Genomic DNA, 19124 nt, shown 5'->3' with positions numbered 1-19124 from the left:
CCTCTCTCTAGTCTTTTTGCAGGTGTAGCCCTGTTAATTTTCTCCAATATACCGGTCATGTGGTCCTCTCTTCAATGAATGCTCTTGCTTATTTTCAAATGGGCGGAATAAGCATCCAGTGTTTTATGTTCCAGTCTGGTATAAAGTTTCTTAATACTTGTGGGAAGAACGACCCGAGACGTACAAACTGCCTTCATCCAGATCGAGCAGATGGCGGGCTATTTGGGCTACACATTAATGAAGGCAAGACGAAATATCTGGTGACAAAGCACCAAAAACTAACCAACTAACAAAATCAAATCGCACTGGTCAAACGAGAAGAATAAAGATAGGAGACTATAACTTTGGGACCGTTGCTAATTTCTCCTATCTAGGAACGAAAATCACAAACGGTAATAGCTACGACGATGAAATCCACGCACGGTTGTTGGCAGCCAACAGAGCATATTTCAGCTTACAAAAACTGTTTCACTCGAAACGTTTCACCATAGAGGCAAAGCTTTTACTGAACAAGACATTGATCTTGCCAGTCGTCATGTATTCCTCGGAGACCTGGCTTCTTAACAAGAAAACGAACTCTTGGCCGTCCAAAGTATTTTTGGCCCCCTACATGAGGATGGCGGATTCCGTAACCTACGAGTACATAACGATGAAATCTACAAGCGATACCATGACCGTCAGGTTGTGGATAAACTTCGGCTCAACAGGTTGCGGCTGGCGGCTCACCTAATCCGTGTAGATGAGGATGATCCAGCCCGGAAAGTCTATAAAGGCAATATCTACGGTAGAAAAAAAAGACGAGGCAGATCCTGCCTGAGATGGAACGATAGCGTAAGCCAGGAAGCTTTTAGGGATATCGAATTGGTAGAAAGTCTATAAAGGCAATATCTATGGTAAAAAAAGAAAACGAGGCAGACCCTGCCTGAGATGGAACGATGGCGTAGGTCAGGACGTCAGAGAGCTTTTAAGAATATCGAATTGGTGGACCTCGGCGCAAAACCGGGATGTCTGGAGTTCCTTATTAAGGCAGGCCTAGACCGGATACCGGTTATTGCGCCGATGATGATAATGATGAATGCTTGTGTTATGGCCATTCCATTTTCTATCTTTGGAATTTGGCGTTAGGTAGGGCTGGTGAAATTTTGATTGTATAAAGAAAACGTGGTCTCGATGTGAAGCACATTGACTTTGATATAATAGTTTTCTTTGCGAACAATGTAAAATTAATGAGCCAAACAGATAGAACTGCCACATTCAAGTAAATTTGCCCCACATCAAGGCCACGTTTTCTCCCATTTAATGCGTAATATTCGTAAATTTCCCATAATGGATTTATTTTCACTAATCACGGAAATCGCTTCTATAGTACAATCTAACAAAACTCTGTTTTTGAAAAAAAACTGTTCGTTTTAAATTATCGATATGTGAAATTTGAATCAAGTTCAAACGCACTGAAAATCCCGGGCCATGTTCTGTGACGTTACAACTGGAGCCAAGAAACTTCAGTAGATCAGCAATTAATTTCCTGCGTGAAATGCCAAAGAAGGCGGTGGAAGATTGTTTTGCCTTTGCAGCACAAATATCTCCACAAAACCCCTGCAGAAAGCTTTTCTAGCTGTTCCGAAAGGAGATATTCGAAAGAAATGAATCCAGTTTTTTTGCCGTCAGGTATAAATTGTGAGGATCTTTTCAATGTAAGTTAACATTTTTTAAATTAGAATTTCAATCTTAATTTATAATATACGACTGCGTTAGAATTTCGGGTCAGTATTATTCAAATTCAAGCCAAGTCACAAGAGAAGAGATACTGTGGAATATGCATCGGGCCCCTTGAATTGAATCAGTGCAAATCTATTTTTTGCGGACTGTGAATCTTCCAGAATCATACGTGTTATCGGAGCCTAGGTAAAAGTGTCAGAATTTGCTATATAGCTTGTTACCATTAATGTCGAAACCCGCAGCAAATTGAAGAATTGTCCATTCACGCATCAATCCCCCTCTGTTAACAACTGCGTCATCATCATCAACTGCGCAACAACTGGTATCCGGTCTAGACCTGCCCTAATAAGGAACTCCAGACATCCCAGTTTTGCGCCGAGGTCCACCAAGTCGATATCCCTAAATGCAGGGTCAGGCAGGGACTGCCTCGTCTTCTTTTTCTACCATAGATATTGCCCTTATAGACTTTCCGGACTGGATCATCTTCATCCATACGGATTTTATCCACAACCAGACGGTCATAGATTTCGTCGTTATGTAGGCTACGGAATCGTACATCCTCATGTAGGAGGACGATTCTTCTCTCGAACGCGGCCAAAAGTTCGCAATTTTTTTTGCTACGTACCCACCCTGGTTACCCAGGAAAACGTAAGGACTTGAAAGATCATAGTCTTGTACAGTAACCAACCAACAACCGTGCAAGGAGGAAACCTATACTACCCTTTGAAACTGAATGATTAATTCAAAAGTAACACGGAACAAACACTAAACCAGATCGAAAGTGGCAGCGGTGGCATTTGCCTCGTTTATATTGAATTCAAAACCCGCCAAGGGTATGAATTATAACGACCGAAATCGTCTTGTTAGAACCAACCAAAATTAGAGCCAAATGCCACTCGTTGCCGCTTTCGGTCTAAAAGTACTGGGCGGTCACCCACGAAAGAGTAGTCCACGCACTGAATAGCAGAAGTAAGTTGCTTCTCAAATATGTGCAGCCCGCCATTATGTAGATGGTGGGCTCAGGACAACTCATCCCAAACAACAATTTTTTAAGGTGTCAAAACAGAAACGTGATATTTACCGTATGTTAATTATACTAAATAGAACAATATTATTGTAATATTGATTAATATATGTCTCCATCGATTGCTTCAAACATATTTTTCATTTCACAAATGTAAGAAATTCGCCAAATTCTTCCATAATTGATTTAAATGTGCCAACGTAAAAGTTATAGAGACAATGTAGTGGGATGTGAACAATATTTACACGGCTTTAGCGGAAATGATGCACAAGAAATTTCACTCTTATCTTTATCTGAGCGGCATTAAAGCGTACGTTTCTAAAAGATTCACAGGCCGCAAAAAATGGATTTGCACTGAGCGGGATTGGAGCCTTGGGCCGGTCGAATATTTCGCCATATCTCTTTCCTTGTGACTTGATTTGAATTTGAATAATAGTGACATAAAATTCTAAGCAACCGTATATTATCAATTAAGATATGCTAACTCACATTGAAATGATCTTCACAATTTAACCCTGACTCCAAAGAAACTTGATTTTATTGGACGATGACGTTCCATTTCTCCCGAATATCTCCTTTCGGAACAGCTAAAAAAACTTTCTTCGGGGTTTTCGTGTAGTTATTTGTGCAGCAAGACTCGAAGCAATATTTCATGGTCCTCCTTGACATTTCAGGCGGGAAATTAATTTTGACAGTTTTATATTTTTATGAGTAACTGCCAGTTGCCGGGCTACTGAAGTTTATTGGCCCGAGTCGCACAACATAGCGCAGACTTTTCAGTGCGTTTGAATTTGGTTGAAATTTCAGATGATGATAATCTCGAACAAACATTTTCTGTCAAACACGGTCTTTGAGAGTTTTGTTAGATTGCACTATCGAAGTGATTTCCGTCATTAGTGAAAATAAGGCGGGGAGTCTATTGTTGCTGTCCAAATATGTCACTCCTGCCAAATACGGCAAAAAAAATATGCACAGAATAAAGTATCAGAGAAGTCCTCTTTTGAAGCCAAAGTTTCTTTCTATCGGTAATTCTTTGATTGCTTTGTGGTTGGCTCTACATCAATTTTACGCTGACTGTGTGGGTTTACAACACTGTAGTAACTACAAACACCACCTTCTTCGTCATATTATTTGACGCAAATGTATTAAATCGAAAATTTCTTCTTTATCGGTCAAAGCTAAGAAATTCTCTGCCAAAACTAATGTCATCACTACTTGCTCCGAAAATGACCCCAACATTGACCGAGTTGCCTAACAATAAAGCCCTTCGCCATTGTTTATGTTTTTCTTCATTTATTTCTTTTTTAACTAATCCCAACAAAATAATAACGAAGTGAAAATTGGTCTGAGATGTACATACATAACTAAACGGAGTGAATTTAACGAAAATTAAAAAAAAACTTGCCTTCGACCGTGACAGGACTCGAACCTGCAATCTTCGGATCCGAAGTCCGACGCCTTATCCATTAGGCCACACGGTCAGTTGGAAAGTCGTTGCCAGAGTGGCTAGATGTATACGTATTCACGTTATTTATATATTCTAAATTTGGAAACTCGACAGCTGTATCTTTTATGTAAAATTTCAATTTGAATGAACATTGCGGAACCAATACGCAATGAGATTGATTATTCAAGACATTTTTCGGAAATTGATGTGTAATATCGATTGGTCAGTTAAACGTGCACCATGTGAAAACTCAGTGATTTTCAATGAAGTCGAGGAAAACTTTAACAGCTGATTATGACGCGTGTATTTAGAATGCATATCCATACCCAGTGCTTCACGCTTTTTTCACCAGACATATTATACAATTTAAGCGATCATAACTTCTTAACCAAATAAAATGTAAACTTACAGATATAAAAAGTTGGACAGTTACTGCAGTACACTTTGAAGTCAAATATCTAGAAAACCATATGATATTTTTAAATAAGTTATGAAGGAAAAAACAACTCTTTATGGGTGTTTTCAATCGTTACAATTATTTTATTAATTCAATGTTAGACAGAAATATTACTGAAAAATAAAAAGGTTAGTGTTTATCGGAACAAAAAAAAAATTGGACACTTTAAGTTATCATTTTATAGCATAACGCAATTAATCATCATCAACGGCGCAACAACCAATATCCGATCTAGGCCTGATTTAATAAGGAACTCCAAACATCCGCCGAGGTCCACCAATTCGATATCCCTAAAAGTTGTCTAGCGCCCTGACCTACGCCATCGGTCCATCTGGTTCTGCCGAGTCTTCTTTTTCTACCACAGATATTGCCCTTATAGACTTTCCGGGCTGGATCATCCTCATCCATACGGATTAAGTGACCCGCCCACCGTAACCTATTGAGCCGGATTTTATCCACAACTTGACGGTCATGTTATCGCTTATGAGTCGGATTCTATCCACGACCTAACGGTCATGGTATCGTTCATAGATTTCGTCGTGATGTAGGCTACGGACTCATCCATCCTCATGTAGGGGAGGATTCTTCTCTCGAACGTAGCCAGGAGTTCGCAATTTTTCTTGCTAAGAATTCAAGTCTCCGAGGAATACATGAGGACTGGCAAGGTCATTGTCTTGTACAGTAAGAGCTTCGACCCTATAGTAAGACATTTCGAGCGGAACAGTTTATGTAAGCTGAAATATGCTATGTTGGCCGACAGCAACCGTGCGCGAATTTCATCATCGTAGCTGTTATCGGTTGTGATTTTCGACCCTAGATAGGAGAAATAATCAACGGTCTCAAAGTTATATTCCGCTATCTTTATTCTTCCCGTTTGACCAGTGCCAAAAAATGACTTGAAAAGTGTTACGGTGGGTCTGCCGACTGGAAAAGAGTAATCTACAAGTCATTCAGTGACTTTAAACATGAACCAAGGGGGTGTAGGGCAGAAAAAGATCACGAATATTGCATATGAAAAAACTTTGTGCAGGATGACTGCCTCATTTTCTCACAACCGATCAAAAACAACAACATAATTCAGCTTAGAGCCATTTCAGCTTAATCTTATAGAATTCAGTTAGAGATATGTGACAATGGACCAGACGATCCAGTGGAGCCCAGTAAACAATCTATGCAGGGGTTAGACCAAAGCGAAAGTTGTCCAAAAAATCGAAGGGCCAAAAAACAAGGTTGTTCGCCATTATTTTTGGTACACCCATGAAATCACTTTTATTAATTATTATATATTGAAAAAGGTAAAGCTGTTGCATTAAGGAGGGGCGACAATTGCATTTCTAGTTATGCCATGCAGTTGAATTCACTCTCCCAAGGAAGTCGACGGGTGAGTCGCAGAACAGGAGTGCAGGCATCTCAGGAAATCGTGGAGGGAGCAAAAGTACATTTCAGACAACCCCAAATGATGGCGAGTAGGTGTTGATTACGCTGTATACCCCACCAGCGGTTAAATGCCAACCAACTTCTTCTTTTTCTTCAGCCTTTGGCCCGTTCACAAGCGGGATCGGCTCGTCGTGATCGATTTTGCCATTTGGCTCTATCAAATGCCTGATCTGGGTTCAATCTCGAGGCTTTTAAATCCCCATCCAGCGTATCAAGCCAGCGTTGTTCCGGCCTGTCTTTTGGTCGTTTACCATCGAGTTCGATGTTCAGACCAATTTTGGCAAGTGAATTATCGTTTGTGAAAAAATTTTTTTTACTGTCGCGATACCAATTACCACTTCTGAAAAAGCAATAACTAAATTTAGTTATGGTTTAATTAAACGATCACAGTACGAAAATCTTTTCCAACCACCATACTCCCTAGACATGGCACTGGATGATTGGTTTTTGTTCCTGAACTTGGAGGGATGAAGAGACCATACAGCAAACAGAGACTTATTTTGGAACACATTACAAATCTGACATTACGAAAGGTATAGAAACGGGGTAGGAATGCTGTAAAAGCCTATTGCTCTGAAAACAAAATTTTTCTTTAACTTCGAGTCCGCGGACTTTTAACCCCATATAGTATGTGGATTCCTTTCACTTTCACTCGGATGAATCCTTCCTACGGGTGCTCCATTGTTTCCTGGAAAGCTTGTTCTCCGTTAAGGTGGGCTTCTCATGCCGCTAGCAACAAAGCGAGGGTTTAAATTTAAGAGTCTTACCTGTTTTCTTGAGGTAATTCTGGTGGAGGAAGGGCCGCATAGAGAAAATCTGAGCCCGGGGTGAAAAGAATGCGGAAAAGCTAAATTTTTGGAGCTCTAGTACTACCCCTTTTTGTGTAAATCGGTTTACTGTCTGTCTGTCTGTCCGTCTGTCTGTCTGTCTGTCTGTCTGTCTGTCCGTCACACGCATTTTTCTCGGAGACGGTTATAGCGATTGACACCAAATTTGGTAGAAAGGTGGGAACTGTGAACGCTCACGCATACAGTGAATTACATCCTTTTACGTCGAATTTAAAGTGGGGGTCCCCATACATGCAAAAGGGGGGTGTAAAATTTTTTTTCATCAAATATAGTCAAGTGGGGTATCAAATTAAAGGTCTCGATTAGTACTTTTCAAGGCCGATCTTAGTTTTGACATTCATTGGAAGGGTGGGGAGCGCGGGGGGTTGAAAGTGATCGCTTCATTAAGGGGGCCATTCTCAGAAACTACCAAACCGAAAAATCTGGAAAAAATCAGGAGTCTGCCACTATATGGTGCCTGGGCTCCGAAATACCTTCCATGCCGATATCTGTTTAAATAAAGTTAATAATAGTATATTACTACATTTTTTTGTAATTGGCTAGAAACCCCCCCCCCCCCCCATCCTAGTATCATGAAATTTTGCAGTAATATAGGCTATAATATAGAGCATGATCTTACCAAGTTTGGTGCAAATGGCACCATTACTAACAAAGTTATAATACCTCAAATTTGTTGCTTCTTTGAAAATTGAAGACTATGAATGTCAATATCACCCGAAAGTGGATACTCTCACATAATATATGGATATATTACGTGCTACGTACTAAGAAATACACAAAACCTTTCGTACCTGAAGCGTCCAGCTTCCGGTTTCCCGACTTGTTATTAAGATATTGTGTGAAACAAAACCTTATTAGAATCGAGTCGATATCTGCCTCTCCGTCTGTCTGTCACAGCCGATTTATTCGGAAACGGCTGGACCGATTGTCACAAAAATTGGTAAGATTATGTGATCTGCCGTTCCCTTTACATGCAACAACTGGCGCCATTTTATTTTAAGTTTGAGGAGGGGCTCCCCATGCATGTGAAAGGAGGCTGCAACATTTTTTTTCACAGAATGTAGCCATGTGGGGTATCAAATGAAAGGTCTCAATTAGTACTTTTCGAAACTGGTTCAATATTTGAAATTGGGTGGAACATAGGGTAGTGACGGCTCAAAATGTGACCATCAAAAAGTGTAACAGGTCTCGTTCTCAGAACCTATCCAACCAAAAAATCTGAAAAAAATCACAGTGGTGCATCTCTACGAAATCTAAGCCTCAAAATATATCCGGTTCCGATATCTGCACAAATAAAGTTAATAATAGTATTTTATTTTATTTATATTTCCACATTTTAGAAATTTACCCGGCACCCCCCTTATGTTCACCCCAGAAATACAAAATGCAAATGTATGGTGCACCATTTGGTCAATTTTGAAGAAAATCCAACTATTATTAACAAAGTTATGGGGGATAAAACTTTACAATTTTTTGTGAATTTCGTGCACTCTACAACCTGCATGACGTCATCATCACATACCAATTCGCCAATACCACAATGAAGTAAGTTCCTATGAATTTGGTAGAAAAGGGTTATTTTGTTTTAGTTTTTCATTCATTTGTATGTGAATATCAATTATTCCAACGAGACCTGTGTGTATGTAGGTATATAGTATATGCGTAATAATGGACTTTGCGGGTAGTGCCTAATTCAGATAGATATAAGAAGTAAATCGGAAATATGAGTACGATCAATTTATATACGTGCCTATATTTGTACAGTATTCGGAAATAGACAGTTTGTTTGTTTAGGGTGAGCGGAATATCTATGGCTGTAATATGTACGTACGTCTCGTGGTTTGGAAAAATATGAAAGATTATGTTGAATTTGTAGTTAGACAGAAAAATGTGCGTTGAAATTTCCTACATAAGATGAATACAAAACCTTTATACCCGAAGCACGAGCTTCCGGTATTCCGACTTGTTTATGAATTAACGAAAATTAGCTTTCCAGTATCTAAAATGTATAACAGATTCTTATGAATTTATGCACAGATACATATATGATAAATTCTCTCTTTTATTTTCAGATCCACTTGGCCGATGAATTCGATATTCTCCAAATTGTTGGTGAAGGATGGTTCGGCAAAATTTTACTGGTAGAACATCGAGCGACAGACACAGAAATGGTTTTAAAAGCGTTACCAAAACCATATGTTTCCTTACGAGACTTTTACAGGGAATTCCACTACGGTTTACATTTGGGTGTCCACAAGAATATCGTCACAACATACGATGTAGCGTTTGAAACGGCTGGCTTTTATGTTTTTACCCAAGAATACGCACCTTTGGGTAATAAGGGTATCCTCCACACAGAAGACAATCAATTGAATTTGTTCATTTAATTTCAGGTGATTTAACTTCGAATGTTACTGATTCGGGTATTGGTGAACTGCATAGTAAAAGGGTAGCAAAACAAATAGCTTCGGCTTTAGATTATATGCATTCTAAGTAAGTAGAATGCTTTCTGTGATAATCCACAGCTAAAAAAATATGGTCGAATCTAATTTGAACTGTATTCTTACGAGCATTATTCTTATCATTGAAATATATCTTCTTTGCTTCAGAGGAATAGTACATAGAGATGTGAAACTAGATAATGTTCTCATTTATAAGTCTGACTTTTCCCGCATAAAACTATGTGATTTTGGCGAATCATATAGAGTTGGAACAATAGTAGAACGACGGAACGAATGGCTCCCATACAGCCCTCCAGAAGTATTACGAATACAACCAGAAGGGAATTATAAGTAACTCTATAAATATATCTTCACAACTGTTTTAATATTGATGATTTTCTGCCCCCAACTCTTAGAGCTGATACTAGTCACGATGTCTGGCAATTTGGAATTCTTATTTTTGTATGCCTAACCGGTTGTTTACCTTGGCAAAAAGCAGGACCTGATGATCCTCGCTATGTCTCTTACATCGCTTGGCATTCAACAAATATAGTGCTTCCATTCCGAAGAACCCCAAAATTGTTTAAACTGCTTTCATCGAAAGGATCACGTTTGTTTCGGAAATTCTTAGAGCCACGTGAAGAAAGACGACCGAAGAATTTATCAGAATTGGCCAGTTTTATGGATGATCGGTGGCTATCGAAAGGTGCCGAAAAAAATCTTGCTGGTAAGTAGCCCTCAACAAAAATAGTAGAATGAAATTCAATAATAATCTCTACTCTCCAGAAAATGAACAAGATGAACTTTGCGCATCTATGTATTCCTTCCATAGTAGTCCTGAAGAGAAGAACAAATTGTTAGCTACGTTAGCTGAATACGGGATTGAAACAACGGTGGATAGAGTGGCCAAGAAAAATAGAATCAAAGACTGGATTGAATCCTCTGTGATTACTGAAGAGGACGAGGTTTGAGCAACCCCATTCATTGTTTTTTAAGTTTCAATACATTTGGAAATTTTTATGCAAACAGGATGAAGATTCTAACAGCACCGCTTCATCACCCACGATAACTCGTGAGCCCGTACCCGGTCACATATCTTCTATCCGGGCACAAGAAGCGAAAAAACAAATCAATACAACCCTTAAAGATGCCTCCCAAAAACATTTCGACCCAAGAACGGGAGAAGTGCAAACAGGCCCCAGCGAAATGGGTGCTGTAACAGTTGCAAGTCGGACAACCCAAACCGTAGTTAACCCTGCGTCCAAGGTTCCCAATGGTAAAAATGGAAGCTTTGATAACGGAAGTGTTGTAACATTAGCAAGTCGAAATGACCTAATACTGAGCGAGGGCCAATCGTATCAATCAAATCTAAACCTAACCCTGCTAGACGAAGATATTGATATTGATACGGCAGCAGAACCGATGGTAATTGCTTCTCGTCATCAGCAGAAAATCAAAGAGCAGCAGCTTAATCACCAGAATAACCTCGCTGCGTTTTCAAATATGTTTCTTTACGATGACTATTTGCCGCGATCTAATCCAAACTCTAATCCAGCTAATCCGGCTCTATTTTATCGAAATTATGATCATATTAATAAAAGGTATTCAGCGTCAGAGCTTCATGTTAATTATATGGGCAATAGTAATCTTAGCAATGCAACTGTAGCGTCTAACAACAGCAATTTTGGCTACTACAATAGTTTTAGTTTTAACAATAGCTTTGATGCTCCCGTGGCGGAGTACAAATCCCAGTCGGGACACTTTCAATCAGTTGCAAATATTTCAGTTCCAGAGAACGATCATCAACGTCTTCCAACCGTACCGATCAAAGATGTTAACGTTGCTGCAAGGGAAAAAGTAAAAATGTCTTCGGATGGGATCAATAAAAGCTCAGAGTCACCGGTACGGGCGGTGAATGGTCAGGTTAGTGAAACGAAGAACAATGCGGTCCAAATGATCAATAATAATAGTAGGCCTGATATCAAACCCAATGTAAATGGAACAGCGTCTACGATGAAATTTGTTAATAGTAAAGTCTCGGTGCCCTCATATGCGGGAAACCAGTATCCTAGCAACCTCAGTTCAATGAAGGACACACCATATGACCGTATAAAGGTTAAAAAGGTGAATAAAAGGGTATGAAAACTGATTTTCGAAAAAAATAAGCAATATACGTTAATAAAGCTAATATCTTTTGTACAAGGCGTTGTCTTTTACTTTTAAACCGATTACCGACCGCTCTTACTCGATATTGAAGGCATAGTCTAAATACCATAAAAAGCTACAATCAATCTAATCTGTAAGTATCGATATTATCAATAACTGCACTTCGGTATAGTACGCTAATCTACCTATTTTACTGTTAGCATTGGCCTTGGGATTGAGCTTGGATTTTTCACTCGAAGTGTAGATAATCAAATTTCACCCTCGCCGTTGTCATCGAGGCCCTGCAGCCCATTTTGGTCCTTGGTCTTCTGGATGTCCTTTCTCGAACCATCGTGATCCATCGATCGCGGGATCCAAACTTAAATTCCGAGCAGTGATGACCGAATCTACCCAAAGCTGCAATTGGCTTTTGCGATCGGCAGGACCGGGTCTGGTGGGCGTCATTTTTCTCGTTTCCGTCATAATTTTCATCTTCTCTTCGTTAATTCAACTTTATTTGCTGTTTTGCCGAGATTTATAAAAATCTTCCTTGCCGATGTGAAAGATCATGCCATAATGTTTATATTATTCGCATATTCGACTATTTTGCAGGACTTATAGAGCAGCGTACCTTTTGTCTTCACAGACGACTTCCATATAACCTGCTCCAGTCCTAGCGCATCTCTTTGCTTTAACGTTTGTCTCAAACGCATCTGTGAGGCTATCATTGATTCTGACCTGCTTGAAATCACCGAATATTTGGTAGACGTCAATGTTGAATTCCCAGCATTTTCTCACCGTAAATAGCTGATCAATTGTCGATCTTCCAGTCTAAAAGCTTCATTGGCATTAGTGATCGGTTCGGTAAAGTCGTTGCAGAAACTAAACACATAGCTTCTCCTTTTTACAACTAAATACAACTTTTTACAACTAAATATTAGCACTTATTTGCTAATTTAAAATCTACTTGCAAAACGGAGAAACTTCGTTGGTATTCCCCAACCATCTTATTGGCGTACAGTCTAATTCATTAGTATTTATAGGACGTGCAACTAGTAAGATGCTTCTGCATTTTCACATGCAAACTTGTCACATTTTTTGACCCCTCTTGAAGAATCTGTTCTTAATTCCAAATGGAAACAACCAAATTATTGATTTGAGGAATTCAGTGGAGAGCTTGCGCCTTGTCTATTTTTTCATGATTTACGCTTCGGACTCTTCACAAATTCTAGGCTTGTCTTGTGTTGTTGCAATATTGTTGTTAATTTTCGTTAATTCCCCGTCAACATGTTCATTTCTTTTGCCTTAATATTTTATTAGCCGCTCTTCAGCTATTTTCGTAATTTTCTCTCTTCACCCTTGTGTTTCGCTCTATATGTTGCCTGTTTTCCTCGTTTTTCTTGTCAATCGCTTCCTGGTATTCACCATCAAACCAATCATTTCTCCAGCATCGCGATTCTATATTCTATATCTAACCACATCTTTCGCTGTTGTGTTGATAGCACATTTTGGGTGATACCAGGTGTCATCTATCAGTTCAATCAGTTTTACCTATAGCTATTGAGTCATTTTTATTATAGTTTCCCAACCCCAAATTTTCGAAATGAGTTGACTTTGATTCCACAGGTCTTTGAAAGTCATAGTTTGCTTCTCGATATGATTTCACCTCGAAGATGCTGAATGATCATATTTTGATGATGAGATCTAGCTGAAGGTAAAAGGAATGCTTATGTCATTTGATATATTATGGAGACTGTACCCCCTGTTATTTCTCGATATCCCTTCTCGTTCCCCACCTCGGCATTGAAATCACCGAGCAATATTTTGACGCCATTCGGAGACAATGAGTCGTTAGTCCTCTTTGACTTCGCCACCCTTTCCTTCAGTTGAGGTCATATACAACTTTACTTTGAATCGAAACGAACACAATATTTCATGTATAGGTTTGAAGTTGATAAAATCTAGTTTAAAGTGCCTATCCATTATGAAAGAAACTCCAAACTCACGTTTCCCTGATTACCTACCACTTTTGAAGACTGTGTGCGATCTCATGTCAGTTACCTCGCAACCATTCAATTTTTTTTCTTGGCCTGGTACTTTCTGGTCTGTTATAGTCGGTCTTTGACAGCACCAAATTTGTTTACAAATCTAACGGAAAGCCCATCGCTTCGAACCCCCAACTTAAAGAACCAGGTCAATTGCTTTAGATCCCACTGACAGAGGGGCGTGATCAGGTAAGATGCCATATAGTGGAGTCATTCCAATTAGCCTGGACGTCCACCTCTTCTTTTTCCTCACTTTCCCCGATCACGGGTTTTACAGAGGATCGTACTATGTTGCACCAACATGCTATTCACATAGCATGCCGGAAGCACATCTGAGTAGAACGCTCATTTGCCATTAAGACAGGCCAGTTAACAGTTGCTATTTCTGTTCCTACTCCAATTTAACAGCATTTTAGCTTTCGGGCTTTATTACAGTATCTTGATTCTAGCACGTTTCGCTCACAATCACTAGTAATGGCAGCTCAGACTTCTAGCTCGTTATGTACGTTAATCTACTCCATGACTTTTCACAGGTAATTGCTAAAATATTTCATAATAAACACGGCAGTTTATTTTCACTGCCACCTTAGGGTGAAGCATACAAGCAAAATTCTCGCTGCCAGACAATGTTTGTCTTTTTCAAGGCTAATGTCAGGAGTTCTGTTATTAGGTACAAGCAAAAGATGATCCTTGAATAATGTGGTTAATCTGAATTGATGTGCAATACTAATCAGGTTTATCTCAACCAATCTTTAGAGAAATTGGTGTATGCATGAGCTAAGGGACTGACAATGATGAGAAAAGCAAACGGTAAAAATCCATAAACCTTTCTTTCATAATGCCCATCCTGCCCTCTCATGACCCAAAAAATCGCTAACAGGTCTAACTATAGCATTTAGATATCCCATTACCTTTAGGAGACATCTCATGCAGAGCACTAACAAGTATCAATCCACTCGGCAGGTTTACCATTTGATCATTTTATCTCGTCCAAACCTAGACACGTTTTTTTTAAACACGGAGGTGTAAAAATTGTATAAACTTACGACTACTTCATCCCAAACTCCTTCGGGAGTCGCCTAGGCTAGAGATCAGTTCTCACACACTAAAAGCATCGAAATGGAAGGTTGGAGGAAGAAATCGGAAATCGGAACTGGTATCGCTGAAAGACAAAAATGTGCCGCCTCAAAAATGGTAACTGGGCGAAATGACCTGTATGCAACCGGCAGACGATGGTCTCGTTAGAATTGCTTCCGTACAAACAAAAGGAAAATCAAAGAAGAGCTCTCTAAATAAAATATGTTAGCTTCCTATAACAAGCTATGAAGACGGCGACGACCGTATGATCATTTGCCCTACAAGGGGCACCAATATGGCTTCAGTAGCCTCAAAAATAGCGGCCATTTTCAACAACGAAATTCGCAACTTCAACAAAGCAACAAAAGACAATTACTACTTACGACACCATACTATTCGATTTCTGAGATATCGTTTGACGATACATTCCTGGTCGGTCGAAAAATTCAAAACAACTTAATCCATACCCTGATGAAATGGATAACGTACAGATATGTCATAACCGCACGCAGACAAAATATACGAACAAATACTCACTGATTTGACTCATGTACTCTCATTCACAGCTGATTCGACTGGTATCCGACGTCAAATCACGATGCAAATCCTACTGCCACCAATGAGATTTGAAGGGCGACCTTCCTTACGACAGCCTTGTGACCTAACCACTCAGCTATCGGAACACACAGAAGATTAGGATTACCAACGGATTTTGCGGCGACGTCATCCTCAGAGCGGATCAAATATTACAGATTGACAACAGGTACCTGTGGCGCAACAATGCATATTAAATCAGGGCCTTGAAGTGTGTTAGAGTACTTCATACGGAAGGTCGCGGTTCAAATAGTGGCAGTGTGATTTGTATCGTGATTTGACGTCGGATACCAGTCGATTCAGCTGTAAATGAGTATCTTAGCCAAAGAGTGTCCTGTAGTGTAGCGTTACAGGCTTGAATGAAGTGTTTCAAAAATGAGGTTTCCAATTACGCATATTCCTCCTTGTGATTGGGGCACACATTTTGAGCTCTCACTTCCTTATATTTTACCTAATATCAAAAGCAAGAAAGTTTTGGAAAAGTACTAATTGAGCTCTTTCATTTGATACACCACATGACCATTGAAAAAAAATTTACATCCTCCTTTCGCATGTATGGGGAACCCCCCTTCAAACCCAAAACAAAATGGCGCCACTTGCTATACGTAAAGGGATTCGCAGACCACACGTTCTCAAATTTCAAATTTTGTGACAATCGGTTCGGGTGTTTCTAGTAAATCAGGTGTGGCAGACAGACATTTGATAATATTTTGTGTTTACACATGAGTTAGGCACTATCCCAAAGCTTCATTATCATATACATATAAATGCCTCGAGTAATTGATATTGAAATATAAATGTTAAAAATTAAAACAAAGTGTTTCTCTGAATGGGGCGTCATTCATATGAGCTGACTTTGTTGTGGTGTTAACGAATTGTTGTTATGATGACATCATGCATATTCAGAAATTCACATAAAATGTAAATGTTTCACCTTTTATAACTTTGTTAATAATAGCTGGATTTCAAATTTCCCGAAGCTATGCCTTATGTTATCCCTTTACCGTTGCCAAATTCTGTGCTTCTAGCATGAGCTTAGAGGGGTTTCCGGCTAAATTAAAAAAATTAATATGCTAATATACTATTTTTAACTTTATTTGTGTAGATTTCGGAACGGGATGTATTTTAAAGTCTCGATTTCGTTTAAATACACCACTGTGATTTTTTCAGATTTTTCGGTTAGATTCCCCACATCACGATATTCTGTAAAAAAAAAAAGGTTTGCACCTGTTTTGCATCTATGAGGAGTCCCTTTGCACAGTCGACACACGTTTTCACCAAATTTCGCGACAATCGCTCCATCCGCTTTCGAATTAATTAGGTGTGACAGATAGTCATCGACTTGTTTCTAATAAGGTTTTGTTTCATACAAAACATAAACACAAATTTTCCTCTAAAAAAGGAATCCTTGACGGTTCGAGCAATTTTTTCAAAATTTTTGAGTACATTAGCAACTAGTAGTGAAGCATATTGAATCAAGGAAAGGTATTTTTTTTCACTAATATTTGAAAAAACAAATTCAAAAGTCAAGCTACTTTTTATTGATACTTTTTGTAAGAACCCATTTTTTTTATAAACCCGCCTGTGTTCAATATACTCTCTACAAAATTCTGAATCAACGTGTAAAGAAATTATTCAAATATGTTGATTACACTACGAGAAGATGCTCTCTAAAAGCGAAAACATGAAATGAGAAAAACCGAATACACCTCTTATGGTTGTTACAAAGTTTCCCGAAGCGCAGTATGAACTTATTTTTCATCTAAAACAAGTTTGCGGTTAGAATCTATTCGTTTTAGTCGATAATTCTTACTCGATTATAAGAAAATAACTTGAAAGGTGATCTTTATCCATTGCGAATACGAGGTGTGCTTGTGTCGAAAGTGATTTTGCATTTTTTCGCTGTTTATAGCGTTCTACAGCTCATGTATGAAGCCAATTGCAAAATCTGCAGAAAGAATTATATTATGAGAAAAAAAGTCAATTTGACCCAAACCGTGTAGTGACCCCTTTAAACTCACGGATTTTGCGACGCATCAGAAGCTGGCTAAGTTCATCCAAATATTAGAAGAGGAATTCATCGTCAAAGGGTAGTATAGGTCCCAGGGCGAAACGTGGATTGGTACTCACGATGGAGCATAAAACCTGGGAAACGCCTGCTAAACCAACACCAACAGCTCTACTACCAAACCCTATTTCCACCTCCACGTGGTGATCGCTGCGAGTTCTTTCTTAATGAAAAACTGCGGACGGAGAAGGATGAAGGCGAGTCTGCCGCGCCTAAAAACGGGACAAAATGTACCAACTGGTCCTTCAGGTGGGGGGAGGGTAGGGCTGACAACTCTACACGGAAAACCGATGTTACGAAGCCACGGAAAGGATGGATTTTACAACTACGAACCCGGCAACGACAACGGATTAACGATTTGCGCATTTTCTCATAGAACGTGCGCTCCCTGTTCAGACCGAATGCTGCTGAGCACCTAGCCGATACCCTGTCCCAATATAAGGCTGATGTAACTGCGTTGCAAGAGATGCGATGGACAGGGATCGGTTTCGAGTCGAGTCGCTACACCGTGTATTATAGCCGCCATCCAGTAATCCACGTGCTCGAAGTAGGTTTCTTAGTCAGCCAAAAAATGAATCCTGCTGTTATCGACTTTGAAAATATAAGCGAAATTCTATGTACTTTGCGTTTGCGAGGCAAGTTTAGAAATATAAGCCTCATAAAGGTTCACGCCCCTACAGAGGAGACTGCAGAATCGGAGGATACCTTCTACGAGGCAGTCGAGCGGACCCTCGAAGCCTGTCCCAAGTATGGTATCAAAATCATACCTGGAGATCTCAACAGTCCATATTCAGACGATACGTTGGCTCCCACAGCTTACATAGGGATACCAATGATAACGGACTGCGGATTATTCAATTAGCAGTATCGCACGAAATGGTTGTTGGAAGTACCTGATTTGCGCGGAAAGCGGTCCACAAACATACGTGGGCCTCTCCAGACGGGACCACCTTCAACTAAATTGACCACGTGTGGATCGAACGCCGTAACGTCTCAGCCTTGATGAATGTCAGAACATATAGGGGGGCCAATGTAGACCCGGATCACTATCTCGTTGGCATGGTGCTCCGAGTTCGAATAACAACACCACCTACAATCCCCTCTCACAATCAGGTGAGAGTGAATGCTGAAGCCATCCACAACACCTATAAGAGGGCAATGAATGCCGCAATGACCGCAGTCAACAGAGGTCCCGCAAATGAAGCCGCAAAAATGGCTGGTTCGACGATGAATGTAAGTTAGCAACGGAATGGATAAATGCCGCATACCGAATAATGTTGCATTCTCAAAGGGCGTGGGCACGCGCTTGGACTTATCACGAACTCCGTCGAGCGGAGAAGCGACTTTACAGACGGAAAAAGGAAGCCTGTGAGAACGAAGACGACGGACAAATACTGCCACCACCAAGCATAGAAGAAACAGTCCGTGCAATTCATTGGCTTAAAAACCATAAGTCGCTAGGAGCCGATGGAATTACAGCCGAATATGTTAAATATGGAGGCGACCAATTACACCAAGTGGTTCATCAACTGATGCTCAAAGTATGGGACAGCGAATCAATGCCTGACGACTAGCAACGAAGCATTGTCTGTCTCATACATAAAAAGGGGGATATCACGCAGTGCAGCAATTATAGAGGTATCACGTTGCTGAGCACCATCTATAAAATATCCTCCTCTATCTTAATAGGCCGGATAGCCCCATACGCCCAGAACATCATTGGCCCATACGAAAGAGGCTTCACTCCAGGCAAATCAGCAACAGATCAGATTTTCTCTCTGCGGCAAGCGATGGTGGAATATGGACACCAGTTGCACCATCT

The 19124-nt window shown here is 39.9% G+C and overlaps 1 protein-coding gene and 1 non-coding gene across 5 annotated transcripts in view; one reads left to right on the top strand and one right to left on the bottom strand.

The window, feature by feature from the left end:
* LOC119646787 (serine/threonine-protein kinase SBK1) overlaps positions 1-11576 on the top strand; it is a 34103-nt gene extending 22527 nt beyond the window's left edge. The window contains exons 2-8 of one of the 4 annotated variants that reach the window (XM_038047371.1): positions 9005-9266; positions 9326-9425; positions 9542-9724; positions 9790-10100; positions 10160-10338; positions 10403-10649; positions 11160-11576. In XM_038047371.1, coding sequence (XP_037903299.1) covers positions 9005-9266; positions 9326-9425; positions 9542-9724; positions 9790-10100; positions 10160-10338; positions 10403-10649; positions 11160-11515 — 1638 coding nt within the window. In that variant the 3' untranslated portion in view covers positions 11516-11576. Of the gene's footprint in view, positions 1-9004; positions 9267-9325; positions 9426-9541; positions 9725-9789; positions 10101-10159; positions 10339-10402 lie in introns of all 4 variants that reach the window. The other 3 variants (XM_038047372.1, XM_038047370.1, XM_038047369.1) reach the window with 3 other exon arrangements.
* On the bottom strand, positions 4152-4224 carry Trnar-ucg. Its single transcript has one exon. It is a non-coding gene; the product is annotated as a tRNA-Arg (tRNA).
* Positions 11577-19124: the final 7548 nt, after the last annotated feature.

The sequence above is a fragment of the Hermetia illucens genome, chromosome 1 (genome assembly GCF_905115235.1).
Source record: "Hermetia illucens chromosome 1, iHerIll2.2.curated.20191125, whole genome shotgun sequence".
Classification (NCBI taxonomy): Eukaryota; Metazoa; Arthropoda; class Insecta; order Diptera; family Stratiomyidae; genus Hermetia; species Hermetia illucens.
Note: the sequence above shows the minus strand (reverse complement) of the source record. Positions and strands in the feature narration are given on the sequence as shown.